Below are 20,406 nucleotides of genomic sequence, written 5' to 3'. Positions count from 1 at the left end.
TAATTTCATGATCTATTTTGTTCAAAAAATTTATTAAAAATTTGTTCAGGTTATTCAGTGGCGCATTGATCATCTCGATTTCGAATCTTTATGTTGATGTGTTATGGGCATCCCTCTGGCAAAGAGGTTGTCGACTAGCAGATCTGAGATTATTAATGATAAGCAGTCACTGTTCAGATGTTACTTCAATTTTGTACTATATATATCGGTTTCGAGGAGTACCTAACTCTAATGAGTTGTTAGCTTAAGTGGTCTTATTCAGTAATTCTTGGATTTGAATCTATAAAATCATAACTTGTTTATATTCTTTCTTTTGAAAAATTCAAATAATTGACAGAGTTTTACTGTTTTTGCTTCCCTATAGATTGTAAATGAGACAATCCCTGCACTTCAAAAGCTCAAAAAGGCCGGAAAGATTCGTTTTGTTGGAATAACAGGTCTCCCTTTGGAGATTTTTACATATGTTCTTGATCGAGTACAGCCTGGTTCAGTAGATGTGGTCCTCTCGTATTGTCATTACAGCATCAATGATACAACTCTCGTAGATTTGTTGCCCTACCTTAAAAGCAAAGGTGTAGGAGTGATTACTGCCTCTCCACTGGCGATGGGCCTTCTTACTGAGAGTGGTCCACCAGAGTGGCACCCTGCGTCATCGGAACTCAAAGTAATATCTCCTTTCTGTTGTTCCTTAATTCACAATCAATATTAGAGAAGTAAGTCATTTAAGCTGCACGCTGTTGTGCAGACCTTACTTGTGCAGAGCTAAACTTTCTGCTGTAGAAGTAATGAAGAATGTATAAAAGTTTGTGCATATAAGTCCTTTCAGTTTCACACCTGCCCCCTTGTTAAAGATGCTCGAGAAATACCCTGATTTAGTATTTAAATATGCAAATACTTTTTCTTTAATTTAGTTCCTTTTAGTTCATGTTTTGTAAGAGTTTTTCCTGTTTCAACCATTTCTTTTGTAAGAGAAAATGAAGAATTGATTAACCTTCATTCTGTGGATAACATTTTTAGAACAGTAATGCCCTTTTAGTCTTTTTGTTCATGTCCATGTGAATCATGAGCATGGAGTTTTCCAAGTGCTACTGCTACATGGGGTTCGAGGGGTTCATTAGATCCGGACCCGACATGATGGGAGCAGCTTATACAATCCAGAGATCGCAGCTGATTCATTGCCCCTAAGCCAGATCTTATTTCCTTGCAAAACACATCTAGAGAAGCTAGGACCTACTTGATTCAATCAAATATGCATCTGAAGAAGGTTAAAAATCTGATTCTGATTCATATAGATCAAAATCCCACTATGATCCAATTTGAACTAGACAAGCAACTGTTTTGAATTGGTCAACATTCAAGAACTATAGCTGATCTAGCAGGTTACCTTTCATGCTGCACTAGGATTTGAAATTAATTGTTTTAGAGTTGTCATTTTTTTCTCCATCACTGGGTAACTTTTGATTCTTATCTGCTAAAAAATACAACACACTCTTACCATTTCTTAGCAAAAAATCCAGTCTTATTTGACGCAGCGAGGACAGCTAGTTTGACGGTCATAGCATTATCCTACAAAAAGAATTGTCTCTTAAGCTGTAGGTACTTTTATATGCGTTTTATTCTGTATAGGGACTAATTGTTCTATCTACATTTAGGCTGCCTGCAGGGCTGCTGCACTCCATTGTAAGGAGAAAGGGAAGAACATCTCAAAACTAGCTCTCCAGTACAGCCTGATGAATAGTGAAGTTGCTAGTGTGCTTGTCGGCATGAATTCTGTCAAACAGGTTTGTGATCTTTTTATATCCTGTCATCATTTGAGCAATGTGTGACTGCATATTTCCTGCCTTGAACTCTTCTCAAGCAATATTGTGTTAGCATCTCATCAATGGATTCCCTAGAGGATTACCTTTCAATAGTGGATAATCAATCATAATTAGGGAGGACGTAACTTTGTTCTCATCTAAGTTTGTCATGCTTTTTCTTCCATGAAATTTCCACTTATCAAGTGGTCATACTCTTCAAATGTCTCAGCTGGAAAATGAATCGTAAGGAGAGAGTTGATAATACAGCAAAAGTAATACAAAACACTATCAGAACTCATAAGATACGCGTAAAGATCGGAAAGAACTTTGTATCCAGCTGAGGTGCATCGAACTTCCAGATTTTCTTCTATCTATCTATGCCTTAGGTTAACTTATTATATGTGCCTATATTATATGCCTCATTATAGGTTTTGTGCCGTTAACATTGTTTGTTCCTTCGGACCATGTTGGTTTATTTTTAGTAATGTCCTTGTTGTCTTAATATATAATGTCCTTTAGCTTTAACTACTTCCTATGCAGGCTTAATCATCATGCCTGAAGAATATACATACTACAGTTGGTTGTCGTGGAGCTGACATTGGTGGGGCGGGGAAAAAAGGAAATGCACATGCAAAACCTGATGGGTTTAGGATGGATATTAAAGATTAAGACCTTGGGGACGAGGCATATTATGAATGAGGGTGTATTGATATATACCTAGGTAGTGCTATACCTGTGTGATATTGTGGAATTTCTTTCTGGTACATATTTTATAAAAAATGCTTGGAAGTAAGAAATCAGTTCTAAGAATTTGTCAAGTGACAAAAGCTTGTAACCATGGTAATTATTTTAGTATACAATAGATAGATAGATAGATAAATATGATAGATAGATAGATAGATAGGATAGACTCTAGATAACCTTCATGAACATTAAGGCAAATTCGGCCAATAACCTTCTAAGAGAAGTGTTAATAAATAAGATGTAATTAGATATGCTAGAATCTAGATAATCCTCATGAATAGTAAGCAAATTTGACCCATAACCTTTGTTTTCCCGCCAATAGAAGGACCGGGTGAAGTACTCATTTTATTCCTCTTTTGAAAAGAAAGCAAAATTTAGAAAGTTTTTGATTCTGAGGTGTTGTGGCGGTGGAAACCATCTTGTTCCCGTTGACCACATGAGGCGGTGGGGACGACCTTGTCCTTGTTGACCACATGAACAATGTTGCTAAATTGTGGAGTTCTCCTTAGTTGCTATTGTTATCGAGTTTGGAGGGAAGAGAGCTCGTTTAGGCGAAGAACCTAGATTCATCTATGAGGGCTTGCCTCTATAGACAAGGTAATCTCTCAAGGAGTAGTAGTAACTCACGAGTAGTGAGGTGTTATTAAACAACAAGCTTTGTGAACAAAGTTAGTAGAAAGAACCAACAAAAGCCAAGGGAATGATAATGGAAATATTAAAGACGAGTTTATTGCACCATCACCGAGCAACAAGGGTGCTACAACTCAGCAGCAACATTAATTAAATAGAGAAGAATCTAGAGTTGTTCTTGAAATGGAGGCCAATGAGTTGTATTTATAGCTTGAAATCAATGGGTGTCATAGAGTTGCTTGGAGTCGCGAAGCTACATCATTGTACTAGCATTTAATACAGAACGATGCTATGCAGTCACTTTATCGTCTTGGACTTAGCAAAGTTAACGAGTGATGCAACAGCGTCGGAGCTCATTTAATGCAATATGGTCGGGTAACAGTTTTATTAGCTTCACGATCGATCACGGAGCTAATCCAACTCAGCAGCATAGCTTACTGTGCTTTAGCATATCTGTAGCATTTAATGCTCTAGATTTCAGCGCTGTTGCCGTTGATGTGACTTCTAACATGTCACCATTGGTATGGTTCATCTCCTAGGCTAGTCTAGCGAAGACTGCGGATCTTTCTTGTAGTGCGAGGTTAACTCTTGTGTGAGGCAAAAGTTGGAACGAGGTTACATTGCTATGCAGGAGTAACTACGATGTGAGACTAGGACTTGGGCAAGGTTATCAAGTCCGCATTACTTAGTTCCGCGACCATACTTGAATATAGGCGAAGTGAGCCAAATCTTAGCCTGTTTAACTTTGGACTTGGGGTTGCTTGTCCTTAGTCAACTCGTGGACCCTTGTGGTGTTCATGAAGTTCATTGATTGTGTTGAAATGACCAAATTGCCTCTAGCGGAGCACATGGTGATGATCTTATTTGACAGTATGCATTTTTTACCACCTATAACCTTCTAATCGGAGTGCTAATAAATAAGAGTGTAATTGAATAGTATTATTCATGAGCATATAATAGATAATATACGAGAGATAGATGGACACTGATAGGTAACCTAATACTAGTCTACGCCCGAATATGTACTAACTTTTAACACTCCCCCTCAAGTTGAAACATATATATCTATTATTCCTGGCTTGTTACACAAAGGAGAAAAATCTTGGAAGATAAAGCCTTGGTGAATACATCAATCAACTGTTCTGAAGAACGAATAAAACGGGTGCATATCAACTCATTATATCATCCTGCATAAAATGAAGCAACCTCAATATGTCTAATCCTTTGATGAAAAATTGGATTCATTCCTATGTACATGGTAGGCTGATTATCAGAATGCTTAAGCATGGGATCTGGTCAAAGAAAACCAAGTCTTTCGATCATCTTCAACCATATCATCTCACATGTAGCATGAGTCATTGCTTGATACTTAGCTTCTGCACTAGATAGCATCACATCTTACTTTTTACTCAACGTGATAAGATTGTCTCCAACAAATGTACAATATTTGGTCATGAACTTCATGTCTTCTCTATCTCCTGCATAACTTGAACCTGATGAGGTCAAAATGTGAATGTGTCCATGCTTTTTGTATAGTAAACTTTACTAAAGAGCTTTTGATGTAAGCTAAAATCCGTGTGACTCTCCAGTGAACCTCTCTAGGCTTATGCATGAATTGAATCACAACATCTTCGGCAAAAGATATATCTAAGCCAAATACAAGGCCATTTTACTATTAAATAAAATAATGTTCCAGTGACAGTAAGATATATCAACTTGTCAATCAGCCTAGTGTACTGTCTGGTATCCTCAAATAGTTCACCATTCTCTGCCAAACATTTAAATCTTTCTTCATGGGGGAACTCACGAGCTTGCTATCCAAAGGACCAATCTCTTCAAAAGAGCCAACGCGTAATTTCTTTGCGAGCGAATTAACCAATGTTTACGATAGACAACTTCAATCCTTAGAAGTATCTAGGTCAACCAATATTCTTAGTTATAAACTGGTGCTTGGGATGCTCCTTGGTTTTTTCTAAGCCAATCACATCGCTGCCCGTTAGTAGAATATCAACCTACACAATCAAAGCAATTCTCTTAGAAGTAGCCTGATGAATGAATACAAAATGATCTGAATGACACCTCTGAGATCCAATACCATCTATAACCCTGTTGAACTTGTCAAACCATATTTGTGGACTCTGCTCGAGCCCATATATCGCCTTCTTAAGCTTGTCCATAGCACTTTCCCCTTGAGCAACAAATCACAAAAGTTGCTCCATATAAATCTCCTAAAGATATCTATACAGAAAGACATTCTTTATATCCAACTGCAATATCAGCCATTCCAAATTAATATTAATAGAGAAGAGAATATGGAGTTGAGTCGAGCGACTAGAGAGAAAGTCTCAAAATAGTCGACCCTATATGTTTGAGTACAGCTTTTAGCAAAAAGCCTGACTTTATATCTATTTACTACACTATTTATTTTATATTTAACAGTAAATACCAAGTGACAACCGACATTGAATCCCGAGGGAGCAAGTACCAAGTCCTAAGTCCCTCGAGAAACAAAAGCATCCATCTCATCAATAGTCTGCTTTGAAGTTGAAACTAAAATTGATTCTTGATGAGTCATGGGTATAGAAATTAAAGACAAGGATAAGATAAACTAGTGAAAATATAGGACAAGACGATCATAAAAAACAAAAATGAAGTAAAATGGGCAGTAGTGGATCATTTAGTTTTTTTAAGACAATAGGAATATCGAGATCAGACTGAACGCAAAGTTGTTGATGTGTAGGACCTTAAGCTGCGGACGGAGGATGAGTGGAAGAAGAGATAGGTCCTGCTACCTCCGACCTTTTAGTATACACCAATATTGGCTTTGGCGATGTAGACTTTTCCTCCATTCCAGAACTTGACATAGGTTGAGAGAGGAATAGATGTTGCAATTTCTCCTTTACTCAATAGAGAAAAATATGGGACTGGCTAAAAGAAAGCAACGTCAACTGAAGTTATGTATTTGTAAGATTCTAGGTCAACATTGATATTTTGGAATACAAAGATACTTGATTGACCTAGGAGACAACTTATCCAAACATGGATGCATATCCTGAATTAAACAAGTACAACCAAAGATACGAGGAACTACAAGAAACATGTGTTTATCAGGATAAAGATAAGAAAAAGGGATATTCACATGAGAAATAGAAGACGACATATAGTTAGTCAAATGAGATGCACAAAAAATAGCATCAAACCATACATACTTAGGAACATGCTTGTGAATCATCAAAGTCCTAGCGGCATCTAAAATGCGTATTTGTTTCCATACGACGATCCTATTTTATTGTGAGGTGTACGAACATGAAGTTTGGTGAATAATACCATTTGAAACAAAAAACTTGGGCACTTCACTTTTCATGTATTCAAGAGCATTATCATGCAACACATGAATAAAAGTAGAAAACTGAGTTTTTATTTCATTATAAAAAGTTGTATCACACTAGCAAATTGAGTTCTTTCTGTCCATAAATTCAACCATGTCATCCTCAAAAAATCATCCACGAAGATAATAAAAATACTGAAATTCACTCAGGGAAGGAAAACGACACGGACCCCAAACATCTAAACTAGTTCAAAGGCACATCTACTGTAACTATTGACTTGACTAGGATAGGGAACATGATGATGCTTTCCTAACTCACACGACTCATATTCTAAGGAGGACGCTGATGACTCGATAGACAATACCGATCTAAGATTCTGTAAGGAGAGATGTCCTAGATGTTGGTGCCACTGTAATGGGGTATTAGAAGAGTCTGCCGCAAAACTAGAAGGTGACACATTATCGTCTGGGTAGTACATGCGTCTCTCATAACTCGAACCAATCCTAGACCCGGTCTGGAGGCCCTAAAAATCATAATAAGAAAAGAACAATGTTACTTAGCAGTTATTATGTTTCATAAGCTTACTAATAAACAATAAGCTAATAGGAAATTTAAGCATAAAGAAATTTTTTTAAAGATAAAAGATGAGGTAACATTAACTATGTCATCATCAAGAATTAGGAGGATAAAAACCATCAGTAATATGAATAGAATGAAATTTGGTTGGAAGATTTAGGTAATGAAAAATTTCTTTATACTTGTCATATGGGAAGAGGCTCTTGAATCTAGTATAAAAGGTCTTTTAGAGATGGAAAATTGATGACTAAAATTTGAGTTTGAGAGATGATTTTTGAGTGATTACATTGACGTGAAGCCATATTTTTTGATTAGGCGTTCTTGTGTGAATATAGCATTTTCCATTATTTTTAGAGGTTAGCTGCTGTGGGCAAAAAAAAAAAAAAATCTGGCTAACCGATTTATCTTTTACCTTTCCTTATTTAGTCTTTTATTATTGTAAAAAAATAAATAAAATCAAAAGAAAAAATTACTGTTTATGGGTAGTGCTCATTTGCACACTATTCATCATCACTTCCGTTCTGCATCATTTGATATCATAGCCGAAGGATCCATCTTCTCTCTCTCTCTCAAAAAAAAAGAAGAAAAAAAGAAGAAAAAATTGATCTACTTCATAAACTCAAATTATCACCAGATTCAAAGCCCAAGCAAGATCAAAGAACCTTCGTGATGACACCGCGGAAGCCAATGATCTCTTAGCATTCTTGATGCGGACGTCGGATTTAAAGAGAGGGAGATTTGGTGTAGGATGTCTAACAAATTAAATTAGTGAGGATTTTTAGGATATACTTTTTAGATATTTGAGATGGGATTGGATAAGTTATTTGGTTAGATTTGTCATTTTATTATTTTATTAGATTTTATTAAATCTATTAGTTAGAATTAGGATTTATTTTACTGCCATAAAAAGGATTGTAATATTTTATTTTAGAGATAGAAAATTGATGAATAAAAATTGAGTTTGAGAGATGATTTTGGAGTGATTCTATTGGTGTGAAGCCATGTTTTTTTGATTAGGCCTCCATATGTAAAACCTGTCTTTTCCATTATGTTCAGAGGTTAGATGCTCTGAGTAAATCTGATCTAACATATTTATCCTTTTATCTTTCTTTATTGGTCTTATTACTACAAAAAAAAATTAAAAAAGAGAAAGTTACTATTTATGGATACTGTTCATCTGAACCCTATTCATCAGCCCCTCCGTTCCGCATCATATGGTATAAAAGTAACAAGAGGATAGAGAAATGTAGGCCAAGTATCGAGTTTTTATTATTCTTTTGCTTCTTGGTGAGAGAGGTTAAGGTTCTCCTTAAAACTCTAGTTATCTAATCTTAAAGATAGACGTCTTCCCTTTCCTTTAAACTAGTGTGCACCCCGTTCAAAGCACGACCCCCTTTTTTATTTCCGCTACAGTAATTCTTTTTAAATGTTACAGTTTTTTGCAATGCTATAGTATTTTAAAAATGTTACAATATTCTGTTTTGTGCTACAGTTTTATTGCTATAGTAATAATGCTATAGTGATATTTGTTGCAAGAATAATGAATCTTTGGATCCTCCTATAAGTATAGAGGAGTAGGTTATCCAATCTCTACCTTTCTCTTCATGTTCTTTTTTAAGTTTTGTGCTGTGGACGAAAACTGGTAAGTCTGGTATCAAGTTGCACAACCATCCATCATGTACCATTTTGCCTTGACAAAAATCAGTCCTTGATTCCAAAAATTACTACTTGTTAATGCTATACAGAACGCCGAAATTTTTTTAATTTTTATTTAGGATAAATTTTCAAAACAGTTCCATTTACAAAACTATTCCTAAAAAACGATCCGTTTCAACAATATTCGTCAAAACCGACCTAATTTCAGTCGTCAGGCTGAAACTAGGTCGGTTTTGACGAAAAAAATATGAAACTTCACGAAACTTAAAGTCCCGTGAAGTTTAGCAATCATTTAACTAAGCTGTTAAACTTCATGTGACTTCAAGTCCCGTGAAGTTTCTTAGTTCATAACAACTTCACGGGACTTGAAGTCCCGTGAAGTTTGAACTGAATTTCCAGACTCCTTCAACTTCACAGGACTTCAAGTCCCGTGAAGCTGCAGGTTTTAAAAAATATACACAGCCTGCTGTGCATGTTTTTTATATACGCAACGGTTTTCCTAAATGCATTTCACAACAATATACATGAAATTTTCGCCATGAATCAAATAATATATACTGAATGAAACAATAATCAAACAATATTACTGAATCAAACAAGTTGTCCACATATATACTGAATGACAACAATATTCTTAAAATTCAGCCACGAATCAAACACAAATCAAACAATACCATGAAAATCAAATATATAAACAATCACCGATCCACAAAATTATACCATTTGAAAAATCATAAAAGTAACAAATTTTAACAAAATAAGATCACATACAACCTAAAATTCCTCCTCTCCTTCCTCTCCCTCTCTTCTCCTTCCCTTTGTTCTTCCCCGGAGCCTCGATGATCTGAGTATCTGGTTGTGTATGAGGCTGAGAAGTATCGGCTCCATCAGCATGCGAAGTACCGGCTCCATCGTCACGTGGTTATGTTGTCGCGTGTACATTTGCCCAAATGATCGAGACCTGTCCTTGCAGCCTGTAAACTCGTCGACATGAGTCTTATGAAACACGCTTGCTATTCCCTGCTTGATCCTGTTGAAGACCCCTAACGTCGCCGAATCCTGAATGTCAAGCATGTGTTCATTTATATCAGTTTTAATGTCATCAAAAGCACTGATCTGCGAGTTAAGAAATATATACACAATTTAGTAAATAATATATTAATAAAAAAATTGTCGTTTTAATTTAGCTTGGAAACTTACATAATCTCTCTCGATCATCCCACTATGGATGTAACTATCTATCGGTGGGCGTGATAGGTATCCAGTTGATGGTTGTGGGTCACGTGTGATCAATCTACGTGTGATATCTCAATACCAACGCATATACGTGGTATAGTCAACACCTGTATCTCTCTCATCCTGTATGAAATCCCACATATGAATCCACTTGTTTATGTAGGCCACACGGAATACGGCCCAATCCGTACGATGCGATGTAGGTCGTCGCCTATGATCGATCATCTCGACAAGATCCGACACATGCTGAGAGCGCAGAAATTATCGTAGCACACGGTCGGGAACATGCATCTCCACAATCTCCCAACATATCAATGGAATTCTGGTTCTCCACAAGTCGGGACTATCTCGACAGATGGGTGCAAGAGTATACATATCGAGCTCCCACGGTGAATAGAGGCTCTACTTGAACTGAAATAAGATAAAACATTTATCAGTATCAACAACAAAGCTATAATATTCATAACGAATTGAGTTTTATATCTACCTGTTGGTGTTAGAGGCCATCAAGCTTATTTCGGTAAAACTCTATATGTCGCGTCGCTGATTTGTACTTAGCGTACCATGCGTTATATCTATTTGGCATAAAGAATATATGAGTACAAATTCAATATGAATAAAATTATGTGGACAATTATACCTGTATGCTAAAGGAAACTAACATTGTAGGTCGCGGTGCACAAGCAAAGTAGATCGTTCAATATGAACGCGTTCCTATGACCAAATCTGTATCAATGTGCAGCATCCCTTGAATTCTTTATTCTGCATCAAGGAGACTCTACCTAGTTCTTTATATAAGTATGCTAATACCGCACTATCCCATGATAGTGCGTCGCATACACCAAAATCCTCAAGCAGTGGCAGCCATTGTACATGTACAAGATTTTTGCTCGCATGAGAAAATAACATGTACCCTATCATGTGTAATACATACGCATGAGCATAATACTAAAGCGTCTTAACCGTGGCATCAACTGATATATCTCCTTGAAATGTCGTACGAAGCCACTATAGCTTTATCGCACAACTCCTCAAGTCGGGAACCTGACCAAGAAGCCTATCACATACTTTAGCCTAATTATGGTTATCGGTGTCTGTAACTGTTGGGCCATCGATGCGGAGCCCAAGTATGACGGCTACGTCCTGCAATGTGATAGTACATTCTCCTATATGCATGTGAAAGATGTTAGTCTCCGGCCTCCATCTCTCAATCAGTACATTGATAAGCGACCAATCAAGCCTAATATATCTCACTACCGAACACTCTCGGAACCCGACTTGAGCTATCAACTCTAGTACTCTCTCATCCTCAATGACCCAAGCCGAATGACTCTGTGAATGATCGACCATGGTGATGTCACATACGGGCTGCACATTAACAAAATTGATTAAGTATATTACTGTTTAAATTTAAAATTAGCGCAAAAAATAAGGAATATATATACGAAAAACTTTTTACCTGTCCCAAGCCAATATCGTGTGGACAATGATTCGTCTGAAGGTACAAAACGTCATGTATCGGCTCCGGATCCATAATCCGTGTATCTGAGATTAAAATATTAAAAGACAATGTGTTAGATATTTCTGTTGAATGACTTAATCATATTCGTTTGCACATATTCAACCAACGAATGTCGCATGAGAACAATGATTAATATTAGTCGTTTTCACATATTACAACAAACGAATGTCACATGAGAATGAGGATTAATATTAGAATGTTACATATTATAATAAATAAATGTTACATGGGAACAATGATTACTATTAGAAGGTTATACATTACAAATATGATTGTCACATAAGAACAAACATTAAAATTAGAAATCAACGCCTAATCATAGTTGGATATCTGTTTTTGTTGTGGCTCGGTTGATCGCATCTACTACACTTATTTTTCCTCCTATTTCTTTCTCGATCGTCATCCATACTATTTATAATTCGTACGGAACGAGGGCGCCCAACTGATCTTTTATACAAAGGAGGTAATATCCGTGGCCCGTCTTGTGCCCAATGTCGACTATCATATGGTTAACGAAAACATTCTTTGTACATTTGTTGATAGTTATAAGTTGAATACCAATTTGCGACGAATTCATAATATAAAATCCTCGCACCATCTTGTTGATCAGATAAGCCGTGATAACATGTGAACAAGGAATCCATTATAGTTACGGTACATTGCAAGTGCACATACACGTGTGATCCACTAGCATATTGACTTTGTAAGAGCGACTTTCTCTATGTGATATTCCCTCAATGACCTCCCATTGATTAAAACTGTATCTTACGATATGAAATAATTGAGCTTGCACAATCCGATCCGTTAATTTGTCTTCAACCTTCAGCGTGAGCTCTGAGAGGATATTTGCACAAGTGTGCGACGTTGGAGAGAGAATTTATTAAGTCTGTAAAATGTTTTAGCAACTAGTGACTATATTGGCATACCACGTGCTCCCCTAAGCACACCATTAAAACTCTCAGAAACGTTCGTAATCATCATGCAGAACCGTTTCCCGCCATCTTCACATAAAGCCCACTTATCAATATTGTGTGGACCCAAACTAGTTTCGATCCATTCATGTGCAGCTCGTGAAATGAACTTAATACTCTCTCGTATTTGATCATAAACTAATTTTTCAGTTGTACAACCGGCTTGCTTAAGAAAATCTTGAACCTGTCCGTTTCCATGCTTCTTGAAATTGTCCCTAATATTTTGCAAGCAATAATGATGTTGCCGGGGCGACGGGAAATGTTGTTGGAGTGTTAAGACCGCACCTCCACACTAGGAATATGATATTAATGCATACAAAAAACCACGCCCAGTTCTCTGTGTTTTCAACATCAACCACTGCAAATGCCAAAGGAAATAATCCGCCATCTGCATCAACTCCGGTTGCAACAAGCAATACGCCTTTGTACTTATCGTACAAGTTGGTGTTATCAATGCTAAGAAGAGGACGACAATATCCGAAACCCTCAATACAAGGCCCAAATGCCTAAAATACACATCTGAATCGTTGTTCTCCGCTATCAACATGGTCTAATGATACTTTATAGATTGTCCCCGTATTTTTTCTTTTGAGTGCTTCGAGATAATGTGGTAAGATTTTATAAGGTTTGTCCCAATCGTCGAATATTTTTATCATCGCCTTCCTCCTAGCATTTTAACACTTGTTATATAATACATCCAAGTTGATCGCTTTATGCACTAAAAGACAAATATCCTTTGATCTTAGATCAAGATCCTCCCTTAGATTAGGCATAATCAATCGATATATGAAAGAGGCAGACGCGTGTTTATGATTTATCTCTAATCGAGGATTGCTACATATGTAGAGTCCGTTGTAGTGTGTGATCTTAAATTGCCCGCCCACTCTTACATCCAAGCGTGGATTAAGCTTCCAAGGACACTTCGCATTGTCGTCGTGATGCCCATCACTATCATCTTCTTCGCCATCTTTACGGTAAAAACAAACCACATTATAGCTTGTTGCATTGTTTTTTGTTGGCCTAAACTTAATATTTTTTGGATGACCCACAAACGAAGCGCATGAATAATTTCTCATTGCTTTCAAATAGATTCCCTTTTTGAATGAGAATTCCTCGCTTTGTGTATCATCAACACGATATTATTGCCGATAGGAATACTTTTCATCGTGGAGTTATCAATTCATTCTTCTCCATGAAGTTCATCGGGTGGTAGATCCTCTAACACGACATACTCATTGTTAGTATAACATTCGTCAATTTATTGGTTGTCCATTTCATCACGATCTATCAAACACGTCATGCTATTAATTTGTAAGCTATCATCTTCATCACCATCCTTGGATTCGACACTTGCATTATCGTCTTGATGGGCCGTGTTAGTATCGAATGCATTTGAAGTGCCCACAAACGAAGGACTACTCAAATATTGTGACAGTGTCCAACCTTCATCTTGTTGCGGAGAAAAAAAACCGACAGAGTCAACTTTAAGGTCCTCCAACATGCAGGAATACATTCCATCGTGATTCACCGATTTGCCCAAAATTTTCTTATGTTTTTCAATAAATAATTTTACCGAACGCTTCTCGTTGTGTAATACTCTAATGAGACCCATATCGTAGTCACTTAAAATTTGAATGCCGCTTATTCTGTTCCCCCAATAGAATAATGGTAAATAACATTAAGGTGATACTCACGTGAGTTTATTAATATAAGTTTGTGTAAGTCATTAACCAATTCATTGAAAGTAAACGATTTTGATATAAACAACGGTTTCGTCACACCTCCTTCATAAACGGACATATTATTTCCGAGATAGTTAATTTTTCCATCATATGAACAAAGAATTACGATTCGATCGTTCATCGTTACCTTTGAAGAGTAAAAAATTCAATATCAATATTACATGAAAAACTAAAAAAAAAAATGTTACTTACCATTAAATCTCTTAGATCGATTTTAGAAACCTATAATTTTAACCAAATGTCAAACATTTGTAGTAACTTCACGGTTACAAATTTCGATAATTTCCCCTCTAACTTCATACACAATATTATTTAAGTTTTCTTCACAAAATTCATAAATAATTCCAAATTTATTTCAAAATCTAATTTTTACAAGTAATCACCAAAAAAATTGTGAGAATATACAAAAAATTAGGATTAATTTTTTTTAAAGATTTTACCTTAATATTGACGATGCCTTAATTTTCGGTGAACTCTGGCTGTGATGTCCGGTGGGGCTGGTGATAGTGCTGGTCTTAGCGTCGGTGGTGGAGGCGCCGGTAAGGGGCAGGGGTAAGGGGCGTCGGGTTCAGGAGAGCAGCTAGGGTTTGGGTGAGGGGTGTCTGGTTTAGGAGAGGGGTTGCGTGGGATATGAGGGCGTGGGTCACAGGAGTGATCGTGTCTGCCTTATATAGGCAGAGTGAAACTCCACGGGACTTGAAGTCCCGGGGAGTTGCAGGCCGTTTTTTCCAGAGAATAGTTTCTCTGGAAAATGAGCCTGAAACGTACTTCATGGGACTTGAAGTCTCGTGAAGTTTAGCAGCTTAATTAAATGGCTGCTAAACTTCACAGGACTTTAAGTCCCGTAAAGTTTGGAAACTTCTTTCGTCAAAACCGACCCAGTTTCAGCTCGATGGCTGAAACTAGGTCGGCTTTGACAAATATTGTTGAAACATGTCGTTTTTTGAAAATAGTTTTGAAAAAAGGTCGGTTTTAAAATTTTGTCCTTTTATTTATTTATTTAATTATTTTATTTATTATTATTATTATATTTTTTTGGGGCAATTTTAAAAATTGTCGAATTGTTGTAAAATGGCTGATATAGAAAACTTCTAAAAATCAGATACACGGACATAAATATGTACTTAGTCACAAATATAATTAGTAACAAGTAATGAAATTGGGACCGACTTCAGATAAGTAACCTTAGTGGTCTAAAAGATTGTAGTATCAGTGTCTTGCATACGCTTGCACCAAAATTGCAATGAGACTGTTATTCTTAGTTTACTACTAAGAGTTTCATTGTTGTTTCCAGGAATTGCCTTAAAATTGTCCAAATGTGAAGTGTCTAGAGGTATTTTTTTAAAAAATTAAATGTTTTATGATCAAATGTGAAGTTTCTAGAGGCAATTAAAAAAAAATCAAGTGTCTAGAGGTAATCCACATGCCATGTTTGTCCTTGTTTCAATGCATATATGAATCTTTGCTGGTCACCAAAGTTGATACTTTTTTATGAGCAAATTTCAGAGATTTCTCTAACAGTCTTAGAGTAATTAATTGGTTCACTTCCTTGGCGTTCATGCTAATTTTAATTATCATTCCTAAGAACTCTTTGCCAAAGGCACTGGATATGAGATCGTTTCCACGGGCATGAGAAATGGATGAGATATTGAAATAGTCATGGTAGGCCAAGTGGCTTTGTTATCAAACTCCTTATTCTTAATCCTTCTGTGGCTAGTTATAGAAAGTCATAGTTAAGGGAAAGAAAGAGTTTAGAGGAACTCATTACATGCAGAATAAAAGTTTCATGGTATGGCAAGCCATTTTTGAGCTTGGGCTCGATAATTTGTCATTTATCAATTTACTTGACGATCACATATAATTCTATCACATTACAACAGTAGTTAGATTCTTCCCTTGGGGTTTTATTTGTTTATTAAAGATGCTGCCAGCATGCATAGATGCTTACCATGTCAAACCTCACCTACTGATGGTTCATGATCTGATGTGCCTAATATGATTGTTCCCTTTTGAGTTATCAGCATGCGGCAAAACTGTCCAGTTGGTGCTCAGCTTGACTGTCCTAGAGCATGAAAAACTCACTTGTATTCCCTTGATATAAATTCCATTACAGACGCTTACTAGATTTTTCTAATGATGATCATTTACCCTTACGGTTCATCTATCTTACGGTTTCTGTTAAGGACGTGTTTGGTTGGGGGTGAAACTTTGGAAGGTTTTCGCCCCACCGTGGAAATCGATTTTCCCCATTTGGTTTCCCAGAATCCTGGTTAGCTCTTGCAAAAATTTTGGGAAAATTTTCTCCAAACAGTGATGATGTCAGCAAAACTCGGAAACCTAATTCCGAGTTTTTTTTCGTGGAATTGGGGAAATGATGATGGGCATTAAATGTTAGGAGGAATTTTCAAAACAGACCGGTTTTAAAATTTATTCCCCAAAAAAGACCTGTTTCCAGCTTAGTTTCAAAAACCAACCCAGTTGACTGAAACTGGGTCGGTTTTTGAAAAAAAAGTTCACAAACTTTACGGGAGTTGAACTCTGGTGAAGTTTTTTCTCATAACAAAACTTCACGGGAGTTGAACTCCCGTGAAGTTTGTGATTTTTTTTTTAAACCGACCCAGTTTCAGTCAACTGGGTCGATTTTTGAAATTAAGTTAGAAACATGTCTGTTTTTGAGAATAAATTTCAAAACAGGTTTGTTTTGAAAATTTGTCCTTAAATGTTATGGAGGTTGGTAGGGTCATTTTTTGTGCAAATTAATTCATGGAGTTATTCTCATCTCCCCATAACCATCTCATCTTTCTCATTTTTGCTCTCTTTTTCCAGAAACCCTAAAAAATGCTCCAGTAGCCTGGTTCATGTCGATTTTGTCAAAAAGCTGCGATCTTTGCTGTTATCTATAATTATATTGTGATATGGTGGTGGTTTGCCTAAATTGTGAAGGGTTTAAAGTAGTTGTGGATCAAAGTGGGGGGATCTTCTCCGAGATGTGAAAATGAAGCTGTTTAGACTTCAATTTCACTGGTATCTTGTTTGTACCTCGTTTTCTATTTGTAATTGTGACACCAACTATGGAATGTTTGGAATCCTATTTCTTTTCTTTGATTTCAAGGTGAACCAAACAAAAATAAAAAATCACTTTTCCAAGAAAAAGATGGAAACCCGTGGAAATGGCTATTTTAGGTGGAATTGGTTTTCCATTATTTTTGGAAAACAGCCAAACAAACCCTTAGTACCTCATCTTTCTTCCTTTCAATTCTCTGTAAATTTTATAATTCTATGTCTAGTTATATAACAACAGCGTAATTGTCCATCTATCAGGCATCTTAAAGTCGGGTCTAATTTCTTACCTGTTCAACATTATACATATTGTTGCATGAAGTCATATGTTTGCTGTGTTACAATAGTATATTACACCCTTTGTGCATTTGAACATATGAACTGGGTTCTTTGGGAGCAGTATTGCAATGAACATTGAAACTGGAGTAGTAGTACTCCCGAGTTATTTGACTTTTCTGGCTAGTGATGGCTAAAATGCATGCAACGTGTACCTGTCGCATTATTGTGGTTAGAATAGCACTTTAATTTGTCAGAGTTGTCATTAGCTACTTACATTTATTCATAGGTCAAGAATCAAGATAATGAAAAAAAGAACAAGAATGAACAAATTCTTATTATTATTATTTTTGATCTTTCAATTGGAAGTAGAAAATTCATCTCAGTGCTTTCTTCTGACCATAGTTATGCAGCTAAGTGATAGATATTAGTGCTACCTCATTTATCTTATTAAGGTATGACTACCGTTACATGAAAAATGGACATGAATCAGTTTGTGCAGTAACTTTCTATCTAAATATCAAGTTGATGGTTCCAATACATCCTTATATCATTCATTGAACATCCAGACTCGTATATACATGTACAGTATACCTAACGTGCATCCCAAACACAGCTGTTAACTGGTACTGCAGTCCTTGTATCATGTGCTGTTTTGTTACTCACAATTTATTTTACCTAAAAGATTCTGAGTCTTGTGCAGGTTGAGGAGAATGTTGCTGCTGCTTTAGAACTATCAAACACGGGGCATGATGAGCAAATTCTGCATGAGGTCGAAGCTATCCTAGAGCCTGTCAAGAATCAAACCTGGCCCAGTGGCATCCAACGGAGCGTCTAGCTTCCACTTCATCCTGTCTGCTTTTGATTATTGAAGCATAAGAAGAGTGTCAGATAAACGTTTCAAGTTGGGATCTGAATTTGCTGGTTTTGGTTTGTTGTCTTACTGTCCCAGGGAGCTAGACTCATCGTCAAGCGAGCTAGATTGGTTAAGGATATCAGAGTAATACTGTTATGGAGCTTGTCAGAAAACTAGAGATTGCAGTATTGAAAAATTAGGAACTTTTATTGTCAAGGGAGCTGGATTTGGATAAGGAGATCAGAGTAATACTGTTATATTGAACTTTTTTTTTGAACACTAGAGATTGTAGTATTTAGAGATTCGGAACTTGGGCAGAATAGGCAATCACGACTGTTGTAAAGCTCTCATTTTCCTAATAAAGCTCATTGCAAGGATGGGTGTTGAACAAGATAACTGGTTGAATAATATAGCTCATTGCATGATATATGGTCATGTCAATAATCTGTGGTGCCATAAGGGTTGAGATGATCAGAACTCGAAGCACAAGCTTGTGTTAAATAATTTAAATGCTCCTAGTTGCTGCCATCTTATTTCTGCAAAACTTTCTACCAAACTCGATAAAAAAAAAATCCCCACATCATGTCAAATAAAACTTTTAGCAAACGCAGCTTGCAGGCTAGTTCCCAGGGTGTCAACTTTAATTCGTGATAAAATTGATGCAACCCTATCAGTCGAGGTATGGTATAGAGGTATACCGTCAAAATATATTATAGTGTAAGGTTTAGACAGCAATTATAACCATACACAAGGGGGCAGAAAATATACAAAACAATAGAAAATAGACATCCGTACGCCTACAAGATGACCGAATGTCATGGAAAATCCAATGATTATTCTGAATCCCTTTTTCCCTGTACAGATAACATGGCTACAGTATAGATCTTCAACCTATACATAAACACTGAACAAAAATTGCACCAAATGTAGTCCCCAAAGAATGCAAATGATCCCAGCCTTGCTGGTTGTGTAGCGTAAATAAATGCATGCCCAATTTAGCTGGCAGAAAAGACTGCAACGCTTACTTCACTTAATATCCAATGTCTTCCTTGAGTGAAGAACCTCATGATAATGAGTGTCATGGCGTGGCCTGTTGTAGAGAAGGCCAAGCAATTTCATCGTCGTTGCTATACCCACGGATCAAAAAGTCAGTACAGTTCTTTTGGCACCCATGATTATATGGATTACGAAAGCGCCCTTCTGGCCCTCTAAGGTATGAATATCGAACAGCATTAGCAAGCTCATTCGTGGTGATATTTCTTGCTATCTGCATATCATTGAAAAACGTGTCAGCTAAGATTTTTTTAATGGAAAAAGCATTTCCTGCTATCTGCATGTCATAGAAAAATGTGTCAGCTAAGAAATTAGACTGTATAAACTACTGCAAGATGTCACTTATAAGTTATGACAACCAGTATGCACATAATTCCTGCGAAGGGAACATGCTATTTAGTGTTTAAGTTACGTACACAGCAGTAAGTGCTTCATTAGGCTCCTTCGGATTACATTGCTCCCAGGGCTGAATACAGTTTTATTCCCTAGAACAATCTCATTCAGCACCTGTCTTTTCCGTGGTCTTGGACTAGGAGATTCCATCGTGAAGCGTGTAGAACAAAAATATGGTTAGTCAACATACTGGATCCATATTCTAGTTCTTTTATGAATATTCAGCCCAACAATCCACTCTGATAATACCATCGGCCTATATGGAAGAATGTCGCGTAGCAATAATATCAACCAGAAAGCCTTTATTCTGAACTTTTGGGGTCGGGTATCTGAATCCTATTTTTTCCATTTAGTTTTGCGATACCTCCATCAACTAATATCATATCCTTAGTTGCTTCTGACCGAGTTCTAATGTCTTACCTCTAAACCTCTTTACTCCATTAATTATAATTGTATGACTTCTCCTAATTGGAATTAGTGGCTTTCGCTGCACAGAATCAAACCATCTCAATCAATTCCTTCTCATTTTATCCTAAAGGCTCCCTCCCCTACTTGCCCCCCCA

General features: G+C 36.7%; 2 protein-coding genes across 2 annotated transcripts in view; one reads left to right on the top strand and one right to left on the bottom strand.

Moving 5' to 3' along the window:
• The window catches only part of LOC109834292 (L-galactose dehydrogenase), a 19,618-nt gene extending 844 nt beyond the window's left edge, over positions 1–18,774 (top strand). Inside the window, exons 3-5 of the mRNA XM_020402275.1 lie at positions 365–664; positions 1,653–1,781; positions 18,245–18,774. Coding sequence (XP_020257864.1) covers positions 365–664; positions 1,653–1,781; positions 18,245–18,379 — 564 coding nt within the window. The 3' untranslated portion in view covers positions 18,380–18,774. The remainder of the gene's footprint in view (positions 1–364; positions 665–1,652; positions 1,782–18,244) is intronic.
• Positions 19,072–20,406, bottom strand: part of LOC109834291 (probable protein S-acyltransferase 23) — a 29,416-nt gene continuing 28,081 nt past the window's right edge. Inside the window, 1 exon segment of the mRNA XM_020402274.1 lies at positions 19,072–19,664. Within this exon segment, the coding sequence (XP_020257863.1) occupies positions 19,476–19,664 (189 nt within the window). The 3' untranslated portion in view covers positions 19,072–19,475.

The sequence above is a fragment of the Asparagus officinalis genome, chromosome 3 (assembly GCF_001876935.1).
Source record: "Asparagus officinalis chromosome 3, Aspof.V1, whole genome shotgun sequence".
Classification (NCBI taxonomy): domain Eukaryota; kingdom Viridiplantae; phylum Streptophyta; class Magnoliopsida; order Asparagales; family Asparagaceae; genus Asparagus; species Asparagus officinalis.
The sequence above is the reverse complement of the archived record's forward strand: the minus strand, read 5'-3'. Positions and strand labels throughout refer to the sequence as shown.